The 20035-nt window shown below is 51.4% G+C and overlaps 8 protein-coding genes across 8 annotated transcripts; 6 read left to right on the top strand and 2 right to left on the bottom strand.

Moving 5' to 3' along the window:
- Positions 1–2701: 2701 nt before the first annotated feature.
- Positions 2702–3889, bottom strand: VFPPC_12955 (phosphatidate cytidylyltransferase family protein; the record flags this gene model as incomplete). The annotated part of the gene is made up of 1 exon (XM_018290732.1): positions 2702–3889. One exon carries the CDS (start codon positions 3887–3889, stop codon positions 2702–2704), a length of 1188 nt encoding a protein of 395 aa, XP_018149317.1.
- A 216-nt stretch (positions 3890–4105) lies between these two features.
- VFPPC_18769 (hypothetical protein) lies at positions 4106–4570 on the top strand (the record flags this gene model as incomplete). Its single annotated transcript, XM_022430334.1, has 2 exons — positions 4106–4261; positions 4367–4570. The coding sequence occupies 2 exons, from the start codon at positions 4106–4108 to the stop codon at positions 4568–4570; spliced, it is 360 nt and encodes a 119-aa protein (XP_022285922.1).
- A 541-nt stretch (positions 4571–5111) lies between these two features.
- On the top strand, positions 5112–7060 carry VFPPC_01001 (DEAD/DEAH box helicase (Sbp4); the record flags this gene model as incomplete). Its single annotated transcript, XM_018280910.1, has 2 exons — positions 5112–5285; positions 5351–7060. 2 exons carry the CDS (start codon positions 5112–5114, stop codon positions 7058–7060), a joined length of 1884 nt encoding a protein of 627 aa, XP_018149316.1.
- Positions 7061–7714: 654 nt separating this feature from the next.
- Positions 7715–8600, top strand: VFPPC_15271 (RTA1 like protein; the record flags this gene model as incomplete). The annotated part of the gene is made up of 2 exons (XM_018293024.1): positions 7715–7880; positions 7951–8600. The coding sequence occupies 2 exons, from the start codon at positions 7715–7717 to the stop codon at positions 8598–8600; spliced, it is 816 nt and encodes a 271-aa protein (XP_018149315.1).
- Positions 8601–9218: 618 nt separating this feature from the next.
- Positions 9219–10634, top strand: VFPPC_00999 (C6 finger domain-containing protein; the record flags this gene model as incomplete). The annotated part of the gene is made up of 1 exon (XM_018280909.1): positions 9219–10634. The coding sequence occupies one exon, from the start codon at positions 9219–9221 to the stop codon at positions 10632–10634; it is 1416 nt and encodes a 471-aa protein (XP_018149314.1).
- A 1277-nt stretch (positions 10635–11911) lies between these two features.
- Positions 11912–12724, top strand: VFPPC_00998 (hypothetical protein; the record flags this gene model as incomplete). The annotated part of the gene is made up of 1 exon (XM_018280908.1): positions 11912–12724. One exon carries the CDS (start codon positions 11912–11914, stop codon positions 12722–12724), a length of 813 nt encoding a protein of 270 aa, XP_018149313.1.
- A 304-nt stretch (positions 12725–13028) lies between these two features.
- Positions 13029–14518, top strand: VFPPC_00997 (protein kinase-like domain; the record flags this gene model as incomplete). The annotated part of the gene is made up of 3 exons (XM_022428198.1): positions 13029–13514; positions 13570–13764; positions 13817–14518. The coding sequence occupies 3 exons, from the start codon at positions 13029–13031 to the stop codon at positions 14516–14518; spliced, it is 1383 nt and encodes a 460-aa protein (XP_022284709.1).
- Positions 14519–15685: 1167 nt separating this feature from the next.
- Positions 15686–19602, bottom strand: VFPPC_00996 (exportin-1; the record flags this gene model as incomplete). Its single annotated transcript, XM_018280906.1, has 9 exons — positions 15686–15923; positions 15979–16777; positions 16838–17308; positions 17395–18160; positions 18219–18940; positions 19013–19084; positions 19177–19249; positions 19337–19435; positions 19537–19602. The coding sequence occupies 9 exons, from the start codon at positions 19600–19602 to the stop codon at positions 15686–15688; spliced, it is 3306 nt and encodes a 1101-aa protein (XP_018149311.1).
- Positions 19603–20035: the final 433 nt, after the last annotated feature.

Below are 20035 nucleotides of genomic sequence, written 5' to 3'. Positions count from 1 at the left end.
GCGACAAGGGCGTGGCCTGCTGGTGCTGCTGCGGCTCTAAGCTGCACCAGTGATGTGTCTGAAATTGCAGCACTGTCGGTCGTACACATTTTGCTCCAGGTTGTTTATCAAAGAATGGATGAATCTTGCCAGCTACGTATTTCTGACAGTGTCAACGTAAAAAAAATTGATACCACCAAGTTTTCAGTCAATCTTTCGAAGGACCAGACCAGACTCCAGTCGATTGGTTGTTGAACTCGCAATTGGCTTTGTGCAAGGCACCTGCCAAACTGCACCAGACAAGTTACAAGACTGGAGCCACTATCAAATTACGTGTGGTCAAGTCTGGTCCCAGGCGGCTTCCAAAGGAAGCTACAACCAACCAGACATTGAACTTCCTGGAAGCCAACAACTCCATGAAAGCTCCTTCCTCTCTGCCTTCCAAGGTTCCTTGGCATACACTCCCTGCGTGTGAATATCTGGTCTTGCACCAGATATCATGCATCAACATGCACTCCATACTCGAACTTGCTGCCTCTGCCCCTTGTAGGTATGCATGCCAAACATCCTCGACTTTCCCATCGATCTTCCTGGGGTATTGCAGAGCCCCTCCAATGTGCCAACATGCCGTTGCCCATTTTCCATTTTCTCCTGTTTTCATTGGGAAGGAATCGGAGATCCCGGATGGCCATGTAAGCAGCAATCGAACTAACCCTGCGAATTCTCGTCGGCTTGATTGGCTCGTCCAGGCTCCGTAGCGAAAGAGCAAGTCTGGTGCGAGAGTGCTCAAGTGATTTCCTGTGATCTGCCCCTCCCCCACCACTGAAGGCCCAAGAAAAGACCAGTACAGACCTCTGGTGCCCTGAGGAATGACATGGCCGCGTCCTTGCACCACGAGTGATCATGGCGGTCGTTGGTTTGTATCAAAATTTGAGTTTTCTTTCATTTGCCAGAATAGCTGCATGACCGTTGGCATTGGACGGACAAAAACGGTTTGGGCCACGTTGAACGCAACTTTTCCTAAGACCACAGCATGTCTGTTCTCTGACGCTACAACAGGTTCACATGGGAGGGGTCAATGGAGGGGGGTGTAAGTCGACGAAGTTTTGGCCAGACCAGCTCTCTTAGGTACCCAACCCATCCACTTATGAAGCAACTAGCCGCACCGCCTCAGCTCATGCAGGACCTGGTACAGTAATGAAAACCAGTGAGTGAAATTCCGAGCCAAGGTGATCATGATTTCATTACCTGGAACAGGTGTACCTGTGTGAAACGGAACACGACAACGACAAGCCAACCGATCCTGAAGCGGCCAGCCAGGTTCCTGACGCTCTAGCAAATGCCACAAATCGTGATATGAGCAGGTTAATGGGCTACATCGCTCACCTACAAGTCCAAGGAACCACGTCTTACCAAAATATGGCCCAGTCTGTACAAAGAGCCTTGGCTCGCCCTCAAAAAGTGTGCTCAGGGTCTCTATCACTCAGAAGACACTAGGTTGGGTCGAGAAACAAGCCACCATGTTCCAAAAACTCGGTTCACCAGCCCGATGAGCGACTCGTGGAAACAGAAGTCTGTGTGCGGCACATGGGGGTTGACATGATGGAGCACGACCCGAGGGGACAACACAGCAGCAGGGTTCAAACTGGAAGTGGAAATTCAGAACTACATGGTGTGGACGCACACGCCTCCTCCCAAAGTCGAGGACAACACATACATGGGGAGAAAGAACTCCTGCACGAGCGTTGATGATGGGGCATCTTCTCATAGGACGGTAGTCGGGGAGAGGCAAACATTTTCCAACTTCCAGAGTTCTCGAGGGCTGGCCGTATTCGACTATAATATATGCTGTGCTGGTTGGCTATTTCTCTTGCATTTCCATACTGGCCGGGACGGCAGAAGGAACAATTATATGTACCCGTCACGCCGCCTTACCGCTACTTGGGCAATCCCTGCCACAACCACATGCACAACTAAAATGGGCAGCACAGGAAACACGCTGTTTGGTGGCCAGGTGTCAAACGGCCGATGTTCTCACGGGGGTGGGTGGAGTGGCACAACTTTGTGTTGAGTGTGAGATCAATGAGGTCACTGAAGATGTTCAACAGTGATATCGGCAGACATCAGAGCCGAGGGACGTGGAAGCATCAGTCCCTGTCCACTCAAATGGGTCTCGCAACAACCTGCACGCCATTGTTGCAGTTAGCCACGCGCTACTCTCGACACCCTGTTGCATGTTGGCTATCAAACATGGCCCAGCGAGAGAATTCATGACCAAGAACGTTCGTTCTCGATGATGTAGGAGGACGTTGATGAAAGATGAAGCTTTCCTAGGCCCAAATTTCATGGTGTCATTACGGGTCAAAGTCTCCTCACGCCTTGGCAAGTGAATAGTCTGAAGATTTATAAGAATCTATACACACACAAGCTAAGTCCGGCCATTTCGCATCTCAAATTCCCCGGTACCCGCCCCTTTCCGCCGTACCATAGCCAACATAACCATCATGTTCACGTCATCGTCTTCTACATGATGATTTGACAGCTACCCAATATGAATTCACAGACATCCAAAGACCCCGAAACGCCGGCCATGTCCCCAAGATCCAAATTGCTGGACTTGTAAAATAATTGTAGTATAGTAAAAAGTGGAGAAGTAGATGTTCGGTATGAGAGGTCTCCTACCAAAGGTAGAACAATGTCGACAAAGGAGATGGTCGTTCGTTCAAGCGAATAGCTTAAGGAAGCCCCAAATTCCAATGCCGCTGAGGATGGGTATCGTTAGGTTGTCGTCCCAACCAAAGATATCGACAACTTCACTGGCGGAAGCCACAAAACCAGACCATAGACCCATGATGGACAAGGCCAAAGTGCCCGTCACAGTGGCAGCAGCCTGAGACACGCCAAGGGCATTGGTCACTGCTACCGGCAGCGACAGAGACCCTTTGAACATGAAGTTCTCGTCGCCGGGCATAGGTCCGATAACGGGGACCAACCAGCCATAAAAGAAGAAGGACGTAGCCACGCCAAACAAGAAGGCGGCGAACGAGCCGGCGAGGGATTTGCCGCGGCGAATTCGAGGTGTATAACGACCCCAGAGTCGTCCAAAAGTGCTGGCGGCGGTGTCGCACCAACTCAGAAGCAAGACACTCATTACACCAACATCCTTGGGAAGGAAGTACAAAACAGCCCAAGCACCAAGCAGGTAGAAAATGACGCCATTATAGCCCGAGTACTCGCTTTCTCGCATGAGTGCTCCAAGCAATCGTACGTACAACCTATTAACGGAGGCGTACCGATGCCGAAGCCAGTCTGTCGTGGCAATGGGGATCAAAGCAGCCATGAGATACGGCGGAACAGACTGTGTCTGCGTGCCCGTAGTGTACAGCCACACCACAAAGAAGCCAATCGAGACATGGAGCGCTTTCCGAGGCACCTCGTGCTTGTGGACAAATGTTCGCCATTGCCGATGAATGGGGATGAGGCCGAGCGGGCTGGGACTGCGGCTAAAGTCCCTCCAGGACCAACCTGAGGGAGTCGCAGGCTGAGGAGGGGCCAGGTGCCCGTTTGACGTGGCCACTTTGCCGTTTGAAACGATTTTTTCGGATGTGTCTTTGGAGGATGATTTCGTAGCGAGGTTGGAGTTGCTCGGAGTCATGCGCGAAACCTTTCGAGAGTCGATGGGCGACCTGCTTCTCGTGCGGGACCTACGCAGGCCAGGAACCTCGTCATCAACATCATCTTCCAGCGGGTGCTCATCCAGAGATTGTTGCGAGGGCGTCATTCTCTTTCTAGCCGCGGAGCGCGTTGTAGGCGCTGAGTAATCCAGTTCATGCTCAGAGGGCGTAGGACTCGGTGAAATGACGCGAGGCGTCTCCGGGACAGACGAAGCTGCCTTGCGGCGTAGAGACATGGTGAAGGATACCGGCGGCAGTGCAGGGCAAGGAACAGCTCCGACAACAACGCGATGCAGCGATTCGTAGGGAGACGGCCAGAGATGGTCGCGGGCGATGGCGGCGGGCGAGGAAACAGCAGAGGAGTGGAGATTGGAACCGGTGTATTTATCGAGGCGCGACCGTCGCGCCGTAGGCTCTAAAGCGTCTATGGAACCGAACACGGCGAAGCGACTATGGAGCGTCAAGTGTCTTTTTTGAGGAGAGCTCGCGGGGTCTGTCGGATCCAGGGTGATGATGTTGGGGAATGCAGCAGAGGGATCTTCCCCTACTGCAGGTCGAGGACTGTAGGGAGGGGCGGCGGCGGCGGCGGCTGTGGTCGCACAGCACGCGCATAAAGTTCTGAGGAGGAAGAGAGAGAGGACGAGGGGAGGACTCGTGAGAAAGGGAAGTGTTGGGACTAATAAATGACACCTTTTTGGGTTCGCTGATGGTAGACATGGGATGGTGGTTTGGTGTACGCGGAGGCGCCGGGCTTGGAAATTTCGAACCGGACCCTGTCTAAAGTGCCGTATTGGGCGGTGGAGGCACTAAGCTTGCGGCACAGCGGTGCTCAAGTGGGCAACTGGGTTAATTCTTCACCGGAGTGTTTGCAGGTTCTCCGTCCCTGGTCAGTCCAACTTGAAGGCACATGCATGTGATTGCCAGATTTCAGATGTTGTCTATGAAATGTCTTTCTGCATCCACAGCGAGATCCTCACGTTTAGACTAACAATTATGGGCAGTAACGCGGATGAAGTTCTATCTATCATGGGCTGTTTGTTTGGTTCTGAAATTGCCTCCATGTGATTGTCGTGTGTCCGCTGCCATCTCCTAGGTATGCAGGTCAGGCACTAGGCGTTGCTCACGCGAGCACCTGATGACTGACGACATGCTGGGTTTGGTCTTGCGTGGGAGATTGGCTGCTGCGGAAAATGTGCTGTGGCTGGGGCAGAAAAGCCACCAGTTTGTTCCCAAATGATTGATTGGGCATGCATCGTTTGGAGACGGATCTCTGCTTCTGCTTGGAACTCATGGTATCCGGTACATAAATTTGTGCATGTGTTCACCCAATATGTGGGTATATTTACTTGTCCAGTCACGTGCTGATAAGATCATCACTTTCGCGATAGCGACAACTTTTTGTTCAACATTGGTCCCTCCATTGGCGACAATATCCAGCATCGTCATTCCCAGTCCGCCATGGCTCCTGGAAAGGTCGCTCCCAGACGGGATCCCAGGGCATGGGATGCCCTCACACCGCCGCTCGCGGAATGGATATTGGACGCCGTGTCAACCATGGGATTTTCCCGAATGACGCCCGTCCAAGCCGCCACTATGCCGCACTTTATGGGCAACAAGGACGTTGTCGTCGAGGTACGGACACTTTCACCCTAAGAATTCCATTTTTTTTACCCGCGAGTATCTAACAACTTACATAGGCCGTCACTGGCAGTGGCAAAACCCTATCCTTCTTAATACCCATCGTCCAAAAGATCTTGCGCCTCCAAGAACCCACCAAGAAACACCACGTTGCTGCCATCATCGTCTCGCCCACCAGAGAGCTCGCCGCTCAAATTCACTCCGTCCTCGTCTCATTACTAGAATTCCATGCGCCGTCTGCAGAAATACTACCACACCTCAAGGATGACGAAAAACGACCTGCCACTACAGTCCCTGTGGTTGTGCCCCAACTGCTCGTTGGCGGTACGACTACCACCGCACAAGATCTCAGTTACTTTCTGCGCCATAGCCCCAACGTGCTGATATCTTCTCCAGGACGACTGGTGGAGCTCTTGTCCTCGCCTCACGTCCACTGCCCGCAGTCTAGCTTTGAAGTGCTCGTCCTTGATGAGGCGGATCGATTGTTAGATCTGGGGTTCAAACAAGACCTCCAGGGCATTATTTCACATCTGCCGAAGCAGCGACGGACTGGTCTGTTTAGCGCCAGTGTTAGCGAAGCCGTAAGCGAGATTATTCGGGTCGGTTTGCGGAACCCCGTCAAGATTGAAGTCAGAGTCAAGATGAAGGATGGCGGGGTGTTGGAAGACAGGAAAACACCTGCCAGTTTACAAATGACATATCTCGTCAAACCTGCGACGCAAAAACTGCCGGCGTTAGGGCAACTGCTCGAGAGACTACCGATCACACCACAACGAACGATTGTGTTTTTGTCGACGTGTGCGGCGGTGGACTACTTTCAACATGTGTTGCCAGGTATCCTCCCCGCTGGGTTCTCATTAATACCACTGCACGGGAAGCACCCCGCAAAGGTGCGAGAAAAGAACTTTAACAGATTCTTGAGCGCCGTCTCCCCGACGGTGCTCCTGACAACGGATCTGGCGGCACGGGGTTTGGATATTCCTCAGGTTGACCTAGTTGTGCAAATCGATGCACCGTCAGACCCCAAGGTATTCATTCACCGGAGCGGGAGAGCTGGGCGAGCGGGAAGAAAAGGTCTCGCAGTAGTCATGCTCCATCCCGGACGTGAAGAAGACTATGTGCGATTTTTGGACATTCGCAAAACGCCAATTACTCCATTGGAAAAGCCAGGGATTTCGATATCAGAAGACGCTGCCACACGTGCTACAAATCACATACGTAAATTGGCCAAAACAGACAGAGCAATCTACGACAAGGCGCAAAAGGCATTCGTAAGTTGGGTACGAAGCTACGGCGCGCACCAAGCAACGTCTATATTCCGAGTAACCGATCTCGATTGGGTAGACTTGGCAAAAGCATGGGGGTTACTTCGGATGCCGAGGATGCCAGAGCTAAAGACCTGGAAGGGCGACAAGAAGCTGGGCATAGAAATGGACTGGGACACATTTGCATACAAGGAAAAGGCACGAGAGACGGCGAGGAAGGAGGCCATGGAAGCGGCGAAGAATGGTGACGTCCCTGAAAAGAAGGACGACAAGAAGCGCAAGAGGAAGAACGAGGCGTGGAGCGCCAAGCACGAAAAGGAGGAACAGCGTGTGGAGAGGCGCGAGAAGAGGCACAAGAAGAAGGAGGCGGAGAGGAATGCAAACCTGACGGACGATCAGAGGCTTGAAAAGATGAAACTAGACGACCTGATTGAGCAAGTGAGGGAGCAGAATCGTACAAAGGCCGCGTCGAAGGATGACGAGTTTGAGGGGTTTGATGATTAGGTTAATATACCCCGTGTTGTACTGTAGCTGTGTAACTGTATGTGTGTGATAACCGGGATGTAGGATCTCGTATTACCGTTATTAGCGGATGAAACTAACTTTTACCCTTTAACTAGTTAAGTATGCAGGGCCAGATTTAAACAGACATTATCACAGCCCTATCGGATATAGGACTCGTCATCAACATGGCAATCAAGGATCTACCCGCTGCGCCATCGCAGGCAAGTTGACGCAAATACGCGTATTTTGTGGTGGGGCCGGTTTTGAAATACGTGTATTGGAGTTGGCGTTGCCGAATCGGGCAATTTGGGTTAGGGGATTTCACTGACAGTTTTGAATACGCGGATAACTTTTGGTTATAACTACATGTCTATCTCAGTGTAAATAAATAGAGCTGGATGTGGCTTTTGAATTGAGGTTGATATATAACCGTTCGTTACCATTTAGATTCTTTGATTTCATATTTCCATATACATCTGCTGTTATTTCCTTGGGTTGCATTTTGTATACTATTTCTTTTACACCATCTTCGCGGGTTATCTCACAGACCGACACACAGACACACATACAGACATCCTGATAGAGACATACGTTCACACAGACAGAAAGAGAGACAGTCAACACATACACGCATAATACAGACACGCAGACAGAATGGCTCAACTAAAGCCCTACCGCGGCAACTACTACCTCTGGGACTACGTCCCGTCAACACCGGCGGCCGTCATCTTCGCCATCCTATTCACTCTCGCAACCGGCTACATCACCTTTCGCACGGTCAAGACACGAACCTGGTTCAGCATCCCCTTTATCATAGGCGGCATCTGTAAGTCGTTCAACGTCACCACCCCCAACAAACTACATATGTAGATACTTACAATTTCCCCCAGTCCAACTCCTAGGCTACATCGCCCGCGCCATCGCCCACGACAAAACCGACCAACTGCCCCCCTACATCATGCAATCCGTGCTCATCCTCGTCGCGCCGGCCCTCTTCGCCGCATCCATCTACATGACGCTCGGCCGGCTCATGCGCAGCATCCACGGCGAGCGGCACTCCCTCATCCCGGTGAACTGGCTGACCAAGGCGTTCGTGCTGGGCGACGTGCTCTCGTTTCTGATTCAGTCGTCGGGGGGAGGGCTCATGGCCGCCAAGGACTTCAACCCCAAGACGGCGCAGAACATCATCCTGGGGGGGCTGTTCGTGCAGATCATCATGTTTGGGCTGTTTGTGGTGACGGCGGTGGTCTTCCACGTCAGGATGAGGCGGTGGCCGTCGGGGGCGAGTCTGGGGGGGAAGGGCTGGGTGAGGGTGATGGGGATGCTGTACGTGACGAGCGGGCTCATCATGGTGAGGTCGGTGTTCAGGGTGGTGGAGTACATTATGGGCAAGGAGGGGTATTTGCTGCGGAACGAGTGGACGCTATATGTGTTTGATGCGGTGTTGATGTTTGCGACGATGGGGGTTTACGGGGTGTGGTATCCGGAGATGGGGTATCGAGCGGAGGGGGAGAGCGAGGTGAGGTTGGGGGGGAAGTGACGGAGTGGGAAGTGACGGAGTGGGAGTGGGAGTGTCATTGGAGTGTAAACTGAGCTGAGGGCCAAGGGTGAGAACGGTGGTGACGGTGATGGGTTGAGCGTGGTGTTGAGGCTGGAGGTGGCCGATGTGTCGTGTAGATTGGAGTGGATCACAGGGGAACTTTTGACAGTTGAGTCCGGGTCGGAAGGGAACGTTGACGGGAACGGGAATAAGAACAAGAACAAGAACAAGAAGCAGGACTGGGAACGGGGACTTTGTTGGCATCTGCATATATTAAAATAGATTATCGGAAACGGGTACTGTACCAATGGCACTCGGAGAATTGGACATCAGCGCGGCCTTGTTTATATTTTATATTGATTTTACGAAGTAATTGGGACCTGAAATCTCATCATAAACTCAGCCTCATCGCAACACTAAACATGGCCTAATCCACGAAGCCAGTTTCCCAAAACGGCATTCATCTCCATGTAACCATGCCATCCGCGTCATCTCCAACCATCAAAACACAAAGGCCCAAATCCACAACCCTATCTCACGGCCATGACTGAAAAAGCATAAGTGAGATGCAACTCGACCTCAAAATTCAACAACTCACACCCACACACTCAAGACGAAATGTCTCAACACCAATTCCAACACCAGCAGCAGCCGCCGCAGCCCAAAACGCAGCGCCGCTCGCACAGAAAATCCAGAAACGGCTGCGCAGAATGCAAACGTCGCCACATACGATGCGACGAGCGTCGTCCCGCCTGCGCAAACTGCACAATCGCAGAGCGGACGTGCGTGTTTCCTGCTGCAAAGGAAAAGCCGCCCGCCAGGAAGAAGGTGTCGCCTTCGCATTCCCCCGTCACGCACACGCAGTCCCCTCAGACGCAGACGCAGACGCAGACGCAGACGCAGACACATGCCAGCTACACAGATTATCAAAGTCCTGCTGCTACGACGCCATGGAGTTCAAGCGGTGGCCGTACGCCAAATGAAATGCCGCCGCCGCCGATGTATTCCCATGCGACGACGTCTGCGGAATCATCGCCTCTGCCATCGTTTGGCGATTCCTTCCCCCATCCGTACGACATATCGTCGTCTGATGCGTCCTTCTTCACGGCAGAACACCTCTCGCTGCTGTATCACCTCGTCATGTCCAAGGAGGACTTCTTCCTGACACGCGGCCGCAACGTCAGCATCCTCGACATCGCCATCCGGCTCTCCTCGTCACACCCATACCTCATCGACGAGGTGCTCGCCCTGTCTGCCATGCACAAAGCAGCCACGTCGTGCTCAGAATCGCCTCACCACCTCCTCCGCACGGCTACAGAACTTCAAACCCGTGCCATCACCCGCTTCACCCGCCTCACATCCACATTACCCCCCGAAGACATGGACTCCTCCATCCCGCGGTTCCTCTTCGCGGCCACCCTCTCCCTGCACGACCTGGCCGACACGCTCTCCTCCGTCCGGACCCTGCACCACTCCCAGTTCCACGTCTTCGTGAACCGCTTCGTCGACTGTTTCCGCATCCACCACGGCGTGCGGGCCGTCATCAAGCCCGTATGGCAGCACCTCGTCAACTCAGAACTCGAACCCATCCTGACGCTCACGTCAAAGGCGGGACTGAACCTCACGCCCGATTCCAAAGGCGCGTGCGAAAGAGGGGACGAGTGCCGTCCGCTGTACGACCTGCTGGACTCGTCGGATCTCGGACCCGCAACTGTGTCTGCGTGTAGGGGCGCCGTGGAGCGCTTGCAGTGGTCTTTTGACATTTACAAGAATCTACCGCAGTCGTGTGCAGGACCGCATGCTGCCTCGTCGTTTTCTGTCACCGTGGGCAGCGACTACATTGACGTGCTGAGGAGGTTGCAGCCCGAGGCGGTGATTGTGCTGGCGTACTATGGTGTGCTGCTGCACTATTGTAGGGAGTATTGGATATTTGGCGATGCGGGCGCCTTGATTGTGAGGGCTGTTGCGCAGCATCTGGGGCATTATTGGGAGGATACTATGGCGTGGCCTTTGAAGATGGTTGAGGATGGTTGACTGGGTGAAAGGCAGTGAGAAGATTACGTCTGGGCCATGCTTTCAGGTTCCGAGTCGACAACATGCAGTGTTGTCGTGTGGTCTGCTTGGATGCTTCAAAATTAAGCCAACGAGGCAAGACCACAGAACCGATAGTGTTAGGGCCACCATCGGGGGAACGCATCTAGAATGGTTGTATAAAACGCTCGAGGAGGTGAAATTATAGAAGCTACCAAGTTGGAGAAGAACAAGAGACGCTACAGGCCATGGCCAGAATGAAAATGCGCCAGCAAAGACGACAGGCTTTTCCCAGGATGTGCTGTAAGACGGACATTTGCCTACACATCCATGGCTGCAAATGTACTTGACCATGGGGAACGGGGAAAGGCAATGAATGACTACCTGTTGGTTTCATATTGTTCACTTGGCTCTTGTCCCGCAGGCTTCATGTTGGAACAAGAACGGCTACCTAGATAGATGGTTGAGCTGGGAGGAGAGAAGAGCATGGCCAAGGCGTTGAAGCACTAGACTGCTTTTCACCCGTTGTGGTCGATGCTGTGCTACCAGAGCAACTGGATGCCAATTGGTCAATATAGTCAGTCATATGGAGTGTTTATATAACTTGACCCTCGGAAGTTATCTGTTGTGAGACGGAGCCCAAGTTAGATGCTTGGGCCGCCAGACATGTATGGGGAGCATTCGATTTTACCTTTGACTGAGTATCTAGAAGTCAATACCTACCTACCTACCTACCTACATACATACATACTACAGATAGTAAAATCAATACAGGCAAAAGTTGAACGCGCCCGATGAATCCTCCTTGGTGCGTACATGGAGTCGCTGACCGTCTCGACCAAAGGCGACTGTTAGTGGTTCGACGGCTAGTCCATACATCCAAGTAAGACATGTAAACACTGAGATAGGTAGATACATGTTCCATCTAGACATTTGTGACACTTGAGCTTTAATGGCGTTGATGCCTCGCCCGCGCACAGCATCAGGACAAAAGTGAGGCTGAAGCTGCGTCCTGCATCAATCCAGCCTTGTCTGTCATATTGGTGCAAACCAACACAACCTTGCATCTAACACTCGACTCGCTTTCCCCGCTTCAAAAAGTCGTGGATATCATTTTCCCAAGCAAATAAATCATGTTTCGAGCCTCTCTCACTCGAATTAGATTGTGAGCCCCGGCCCTTCCCCTCCTGTGTTGACCTGCGCTACACGTCAGTTCATCTCTGGATACCTGCTGGCGGCAACTTCAAGAGGGCGAGATTCATGCTTAACCAAACAAAACCATGGCCACAGTCAACCAAATCGTCCCTGGTTTCAGCCTAACCAACCGCTGGCTCCTCTACACCAGCTTCATGCTCTCACCCGCCCAATACATCTCCGGCATCGGCAGCAACCTCCCTACCAACATCGGCTTCCTCGCCTACAACTGGTACACCCAGATCCAGTGGTACCGCGCCGTCCAGAACAAGGAACTACAGGCGCTCTCCCTGCTCCCCGTGCACTTCAACCTCATCTACGCGGTCACATACCTCGGCGGCGTGACGTGCGGCAACCTCCCCATGGCGGTGGTTCTCGGCGCCGGCACGGCGGGCGTTCTTGTGCTGAACACGGTGTCCGCGTGGATGAGCTGGGCGACAAACCAGCCGGACGGGTACGGCGAGTACGAGTTCTTCTTCTTTGGCTGGCGTACTCTAAGTGAGGGGTGGCATAAGTTTGTGCTGGTTTGGCAGATTGGTGATTCGATGTTTGCGTGTGCGGGCGTCTTGATGGCCTTTTATGTGGCTGTGAAATCGGTGTTTACGGACGATCATGATGGAGGTGCTTCTGTTGTTGTTCCGTGGCGGGGAAAGTCGAAGACGAGTGTTTCCAAGTTCAAGTATCATGCTATTCTGTTGGGTGCGGTGGTGGTTATGGCGGGAGGTTGGCCGCTCATCTTGTGGACGGAGTTGATTGTGCAGAGGAACAATGTTGCGTCTGATACTGACATGGTGGCTGTGTGGTTGTTTGTTGCTCAGGTTGTTGCCTTGATTCTGCCGGGTTTTGAGACCGTCTGGGCGGTCATGTCGTGTGGTTGGAGGCGCAAAAATGGGCCTTGACATTTAACTCTACTGCCAGGTCTGAATGTTCAATGCTTCCATACAGTATTAATACTTAAGCAAGTATATGTACAGTACTGTACCTCAAATGTTCAATGTTCGGGCATCCAGCCGCATCCATTGATCTGATCGTCTGATCATCTGGCCCGTGGTTCCAACTTGCGCCCAGTCCCCACCTAAAAGGTAAAACAAACCACCACCAACAACAAAAAGAAAGATCCAACCTCCAAAACAAGACATACCTGGTAATCATCTCATCACTCCTCAGCTAGCACCTACATACTCACTCATCCTCTCACCCCCCATGGAAACCTGGCTAAAAGAACGCGGAGCCACCGGCCTAGACGACTTACACCTCGCCGACTTCCCCATCACCGGGCGTGGTATCAAAACACAAAAGCCCTTCAAGCAAGGCGAAAGTATTCTCACTATTCCATCCGCCTGTCTCTGGACAGTTGCACGCGCACATGCCGACTCTATCCTCGGGCCGGCACTTCGCTCAATAACTCCACCGCCATCTACTGAAGATACCTTGGCCATCTATATCCTGTTTGTCCGCTCGCGCAAGTCTGGATACAATGGCCAGCGAGACCATGTGGCCGTCCTCCCTGCAAATTACTCGTCAAGTATCTTCTTCACCGAGGAGGAGCTGGAAGTCTGCGCCGGGTCGTCACTCTATACTCTCACAAAGCAGCTGGAACAGCGTATCCAGGACGACTATACAAACCTAGTGCGAGTCCTTCACCAGCATACCCATATTATTCCACCCGATGAATTCACAATACAAGATGTGCGTAAAACGCCTAGACTATATACTTACCTATCACTAACGCTCACCCGTTCAGTACAAATGGGCTCTCTGCACCGTATGGAGTCGCGCCATGGACTTCGCCCTCCCCAACGGGGAGTCAATCCGGCTGATAGCTCCATACGCCGACATGTTGAACCACTCCCCCCAAGCCAAGCAGTGTCACGCATACACCACCTCATCCGGAGACTTATCCGTCCTCGCGGGAAAGGACTACGATCCCGGGGACCAGGTATATCCACCTCACTCTCTGATTCTTCCAGTAAGCTCACCTGCGCTTATAGGTCTTCATCAACTATGGCACCATCCCAAATAATCGCCTCCTACGCCTCTACGGCTTCATCATACCGGACAACCCCAACAACAGCTACGATCTCATCCTCACAACACACCCCATGGCCCCCTTTTTCGAGCAAAAGCAGCAGCTCTGGGCATCTGCTAACCTTGATTCAACATCCACCATCACACTAACTCTCACCGATCCGCTACCAACAGCCGTCCTTCAATACCTCCGTATTCAGCGCCTAGACGCCTCAGACCTAGTCACGTCGCTCCAAACCACTAACAAGGGGGACACCAAAATCAGCGACTCCAACGAAGCAGAGGTCCTCCAATTTCTAGTAGATTCAATAACCAGCCTCCTAAACAGCTTCGCAACTCCACTAGACATGCTGGAGGAACAACTCGCGAAAGGCTTCTATCCTCCAGGTGGGAACGCATGGGCCGCAGCACACGTCAGCATGGGCGAGCAGCGTGTCCTAAGAATGACACTGAAGAAAGTGCAAGACTTGTTAGCGGCTTTGGAGGGCGGCGATTCGAATAGTCAGGGTTTAGCACACCGGTGCGCAAAGTGCGGAAATACTTCTGCGCAGCTCATGGCGTGCGGGAGGTGTAAATCAGTGAGATATTGTGGGCGGAGCTGTCAAGTTGCTCATTATAAAGAGCATAAGGCGATGTGTCAAGCTATAGCTAAGAAGGGCTCTTAAAGTATGGATAAAAGCACATCTTAAGCCGATCACGAAGACATGTGAACAGACTGACCTTGTTCCTCTCCAGGCGCTAGGTGCCATCATTAATGACTGCAACGTTAGTGTATCAGATCTACATCATCAATCAATTTATGTTATGTGCCTACGCTAGATAGCCACTTAAAGCTACGTACTAGTGATCTTTTACTTCTTCTCTATTCCAGGGGAAACACATAGTAGACTGGTTCTTAAATAGCTGAGTTCGTAATTTAGCAGGTTGACAACCTACCTATCATCAAGTTATTTACTTTCACCACAACCCAGCATAATCTGGGCACCTACCATGCGAAACACCCATTGCATACCCAATCTTACAGACATCTTGCGTCTCATTCATCTCTATTCAGTAAGTAAAGCTCGATGGTGAAATCGCAACCACGTTAACTTCACTTTACGTCTTCGATGCCGGTCCATCCAACACACAACATCTTCACCTGTCAGACAAGAGACACCGAGACACCTTCACTGCAGTACACGTAACAGCACGCAACAGCACTTTTAACTGTATCTTTACGAAACTGACTACCTAGTTATTCCTAGACAGTATTCTTCATCTATCATGCCATTTACCAATCTCTACATCCTATCCTCTGCTGGCATTCAACTCGCCTCACCTACAACTTTTTTCTTGTCCACCACATTCTTGTTGCGACTGTGAACTTCCTTCCATCTCCGAGCCGTCCGCTCCTCCTCGCTTTTGTTTTTAGTTTTCCGTGCCTGCGTGAATGCCTTTACTGTCTCCAAACCTTCATCCCGCGTGTCTTCTATTCGCAGCTGCGGAATACGAGACAAACCATCTGGGAAAATAAGTAAAAAAAAAAAATAGACTTCATCATTTTGCTGCGTCGTCGATAGAAAATGGGACCCAACAAAAGGCGTCTCCGTCGCCCCCCGTGACATATCTAAACTTTGGTATCGCTACGGGTAAAAAGAAACATCCTTGCAAGCTGCCCGAAACAACAAGGAGCCGAGCATCAGCCGCTCTGGCCAATCATGCTGGGTGGGATCTTACAATCCGTAAAACTCCCAGCCGTCTCCGTTTGCGTCGTGGCACTTGCTTTTGTCTGCGTCGGCTGAACTCGTCTCCTCATTCGGTGCAAACTCTGTTCTCAACTCTTGGTCAAGTCAGAGCTCTTCATCCTCGAGCTCAGACGGCTTCAGCAGACCGCCGACCTTTTGCCGTCTCTCCATATCTGCAGCCTTGGCATCGGCTTCCCGTTGCTCCTTTTCGACGACGAATAGCTCAGCATTGTCGCCAGCAAACTCTTTCAGCGAAATGAGGAAATCTCGAAGGTTCAGACGGAACTTGTCGTACGTCGTGTTGAATGAGAATAGGCCTTCCACGAAGCTCGTCACTTGGGCACTGCTGGCATGTTAGCAAGCCGTCTCAAAGCATAAGAGAAGAATCATTTACTTACGGCTGCAAGTTGGGAAAGGCATTTCGTAGCAAGGTTGCAACAGAGTTGCCAAGATATTCCTTGTTGCTGGTTCCTGATTGTGCTTGATCCGAAGTGTAGATCGGCCCCTGGATCTTTGGTTGTGTGCCATCTGCCGGTTGGACGTAGTAAAACAGCTTCATCAGCAGCATAGACTGAGTCTTGAATCCCGCCTTATGGTCATTGTCAGTCACGACAAACAAAACATCCTGCAGGATGGTCATGAAGAATCGCTGGAAGAAGGCATTGGCCGTGGCAACGTCAGTCTTCTCGGCAATGTTGCTGATCAATTCGAGACACATGTTCAGACCAGCGGCCTCAACATCTCTGTTATCGTGCTTGAAAGCCCATGAGCATGAGTCAATCACAAACTTGAACTGGTTGTTATCCAACTTCAACAAGGCCGGGAAGCAGTGCAAATTAATCGCGCGGAGAAGGTTAAAGAACTCGACTCGGTGCTCGGGGAATTCTGAGAAGTCCTTATTGATCATCTCCAATGTGCATTCAAAGACGTTTTCCATGATGGTTGGTACTTGGTCCTCCATCAAAGCAGACAGCTTGGTAATGATGGTGGACATGGCCTTGAGGACTTCCGCATCTCGAGCGCCGGCCACGTTTCGATTGTAGTCGACAAGTACGCAGTCGAGCAAAGGAGGAACCATTTGGGCTCGAACAGCCTGCAAATCTTCAGCTTTTTCGACGTAAATCTCAACAAGCTTCAGGATTTCCTTCTTGATGGTTCTCAGACCGCGGACTTTGGGCATCTTCGTTGCCAGCTCACCTAGTTCTAAGTGTTAGTAATGCCGGTATTGTTCGCGACCAGAGCATCTAGGCGTCTTACCATCTCGGGCAACGGCCTCAGAGATGAGGCCGCTGGTGGCGCGGTACATCTCCAGCATGTCGTGATAGATTCTTCCAATTTGTGGGTAAAAGTATGGGCCAATAGAGCTGCAGGCAGACACGTTTGTCTTCATGATATTGCCAATAACTTTAATGGTCTCGGCGTCTTGCAGAATTGATGGGTTGACAGTAGCTTGCTTGATAATTTCGTCCCAAGCAGCGTTGGGAATGTTCATCAAATCCGCCAACAGACGCTCTTGCTGGTGCTTATTGCCCTGAGCCGCCACCATGTAGCCGCATGCTTCGTAGAAAGTGTGCACTTGTTGCGGTGTTAGATCGCATGTAATCTTGCCCATGTTTCTGACAATTTCCTCAATGAATGGTTCCTGCTCGCTGGGCTGGAGGGCGACAAAATGTCGCCGGCACTGTCTAGCAATCTTGATAAACGTATCGCACGCCATGTCTTGAACACCTACAAAAGAACAGTTAGCACTATACCAGCTAAACTCTCAGTGCAAGGATTTGGCTCGGCTTCGAACGTGGTCTCAGTCGACTTACCTTCGTGAGATTCGTGCATAAACTCAAACAGCTTGTTGACAACCGTCTTCAAAAACTTCCAGTGGGCTTTCAAAAACCGAGGATATTGCCCAACAATGTACATAATGTTGCTGGCAACAACAGCTTTGTTGTCTTTACCGCGCTTCATCTCAGTGAGACCCAAGAGATCCTTAATTACGGTGACCAAGAATCGCTTTTCCGTCTCCTCGTTCATGGCCAAGGAGATGGACCCAATAGCCCAACACAATACGTTGCAGTTGTGCCATGACCACTCAGTACCATCGACCTGGCGAGCCAGCTTTTCAGTCATGATGTTCTCTGTGTCAACGACATCCAAGTGCGTGAGATATACCAGGCATTCCCTGATAGTCTTATACAACTGGACGGTGTCGCTTTCCTTGACAAACTCTCGAACAATTTCTCCTTCGTCATTTTCAACAATGAGTACTTCCTCCGGCCTGACCATTCTCTCAATCATGACAACTCGCAAATTGGACAGAACCTCGTTGTATTTGTGCTTTCGGAGCGGATAGTTCATCAACAACGAAGGATTCGGGGCTCCACTGCCAGACATGCCTCCGACAGACATGAGAGGGTTGAGATCAGTGATGGGCAGCTGCTGCATCTCCTCATACAATTCCTGTACGAGCTTCAGCCAATAATCCAGGCAGATCTTGAAAATCTCGCGGTCGTCGATCTGGGATATCCGAATCAGGTAGTAGTGTCCGTGCATGAGGTAGTCTCGGTTCGGGAGGTTTTCGATGAGCTGTACATGGTTAGTTTAGCCAAAAACAATGTGTACCAAAATTCAACCCAACACATACGTTCAAGTGCGTTCCGAAAAAGTTGCAGAGAAACAGAGCCAGGTTCTGCACAAACTCCTGATCCTTGGAGTTACTCGTGGGGTATGTCGTCTTCAGGTCGAGCGAGACGGGGATAATATCCGCAATGGTCGTCAACACTTCGGTAAACATCTTGACGAGCTGTTCGTCATATGAGTTGGACTGGCCAGCGCCGCCGGTTTGCAGGCCACCAATTTCTGTCAGGCACTGGAGAGTGATATTTCGGAACTCGGGTACAGATAGGAAGCGCGTGCGGAGGGTCTCAATGAGGTTCGTCTCAAAAATATAGCCAAGAGGAATCCAGTTGCAAAATCTCAATAGTGTCTCAAGGGTGGCGTGAACCAAGCTAGGCTGGTCTGCGGTTGTCAGGACTTCCTGGCAAAGCTGAAAGATTTGTGAAAACTCGGCGCACATGGTCTGCTTGAGGTTCCTCGTTTTGGTGGAAGTCATCTGCTCTGCGGAGTAGTCAAACACTTCCTCGGAAAGTAATCGCAGGATAATCATGTTGTTCTCGCAGATGGACAAGTTCGCATGGCAAGACGAGATGATTTCGTTTATGAAGGTAGGCCAGTTGTGAGGCCACTCCTGCTTGAGCACAGAGATGAGAACCAAGTTCAGTTTGTTCAGCAGGGTTTTGTTTTGTTTCAAAGCTTCCTCGGAGTTGGAGCATTGAATGATGAATTGGACGATGAAATTTCGGATGCCTAGAACATGAGGTCAGATACAAAACTATGTGCATATTGGGGAGCAAAGATCCTCATGGCAAAGCTACAGACCTTGGCACTGGTCGCGAGGCAAGACCTTCCATCTCGTAAGAATGACATTGTCGAGAACCTGCAAGCCCAAGTCTGAGACCATAAAAGTTAGCATTTCATATGTACAGTCTACCAGGCCAAGAAGCGCGACATATTCGCGGCTCAAGAAGTTTGTTTCTGCGTACACTTTGTTTGGGGATATTGCGCGGTCGAAAGGATCTTGTCCACCATGAGCCAAGCATCGGGATCCTCTTTGAACTAGATAGCCCAGTTAGCACAGATGTATTCGTCATTGTTGAGACGGTTCGAGCTCTTCTTGGCAAAGACTATTCATTTCTGATATACACTCGATCCGACTCGAATCGACATGATCGGTTGCTCGGTGGACAAAGTTGGGGTCTCGATTGTGTTTACCTGGTTCAGTGCGGCCTGGGCGGCTTTTTGCTGTAGTGCGGAACAAGGCGAGTCAGCGCATCGTCAATTTTGAAAAAGTGCAAAAGTTTCCCGGCGTCGAAACCATGTGTAACAGGAAGGGAAAAACAAACCTGCTCCCCGCGACCTTCGTAAAAGGTGCGGACCGTAGTGTCGAGCTCTTCGATTGTGACAGCCATGGCCTGAGCAAGACGAGGCTAGCAACGAGGGGAAAGGAAACCAAGGGCGGGGGAAAAGGTGTAGAGGGTTTGGCGACGATTGCGAAAAGCTATGCAGCACTCAGGATAAGAATGTGCGGCGCGACAAAGCTGCGAAATGCTTTGCCAAGAGAAAATATCTGCGGGAGGGGAGTCGTGAATAAAAAAAAAGACAAGGAAGGTCGTGTGTGTGATGGAGAGGCGGAAGAGAAAGAAGCTGGTCTGCGTGTGATGTGGTTGGTGGCGGGACGAGCAGACGGCGGAGAGGTCTGGTCTGGCTGGTCTCGTTTGGCTGGTCTGGTTTGGCTGGTCCGGTTTGGCTGGTCAAGTGTGGTGAAGGAAAAATGACATGGCAGCCCTTGAGAGCAGTTGAGCCCCAATCAGGCGGGACTTGACTTGACGTGGAGGGAGTCTG

This window comes from Pochonia chlamydosporia, chromosome 1 (assembly GCF_001653235.2).
Source record: "Pochonia chlamydosporia 170 chromosome 1, whole genome shotgun sequence".
Classification (NCBI taxonomy): domain Eukaryota; kingdom Fungi; phylum Ascomycota; class Sordariomycetes; order Hypocreales; family Clavicipitaceae; genus Pochonia; species Pochonia chlamydosporia.
Note: the sequence above shows the minus strand (reverse complement) of the source record. Positions and strands in the feature narration are given on the sequence as shown.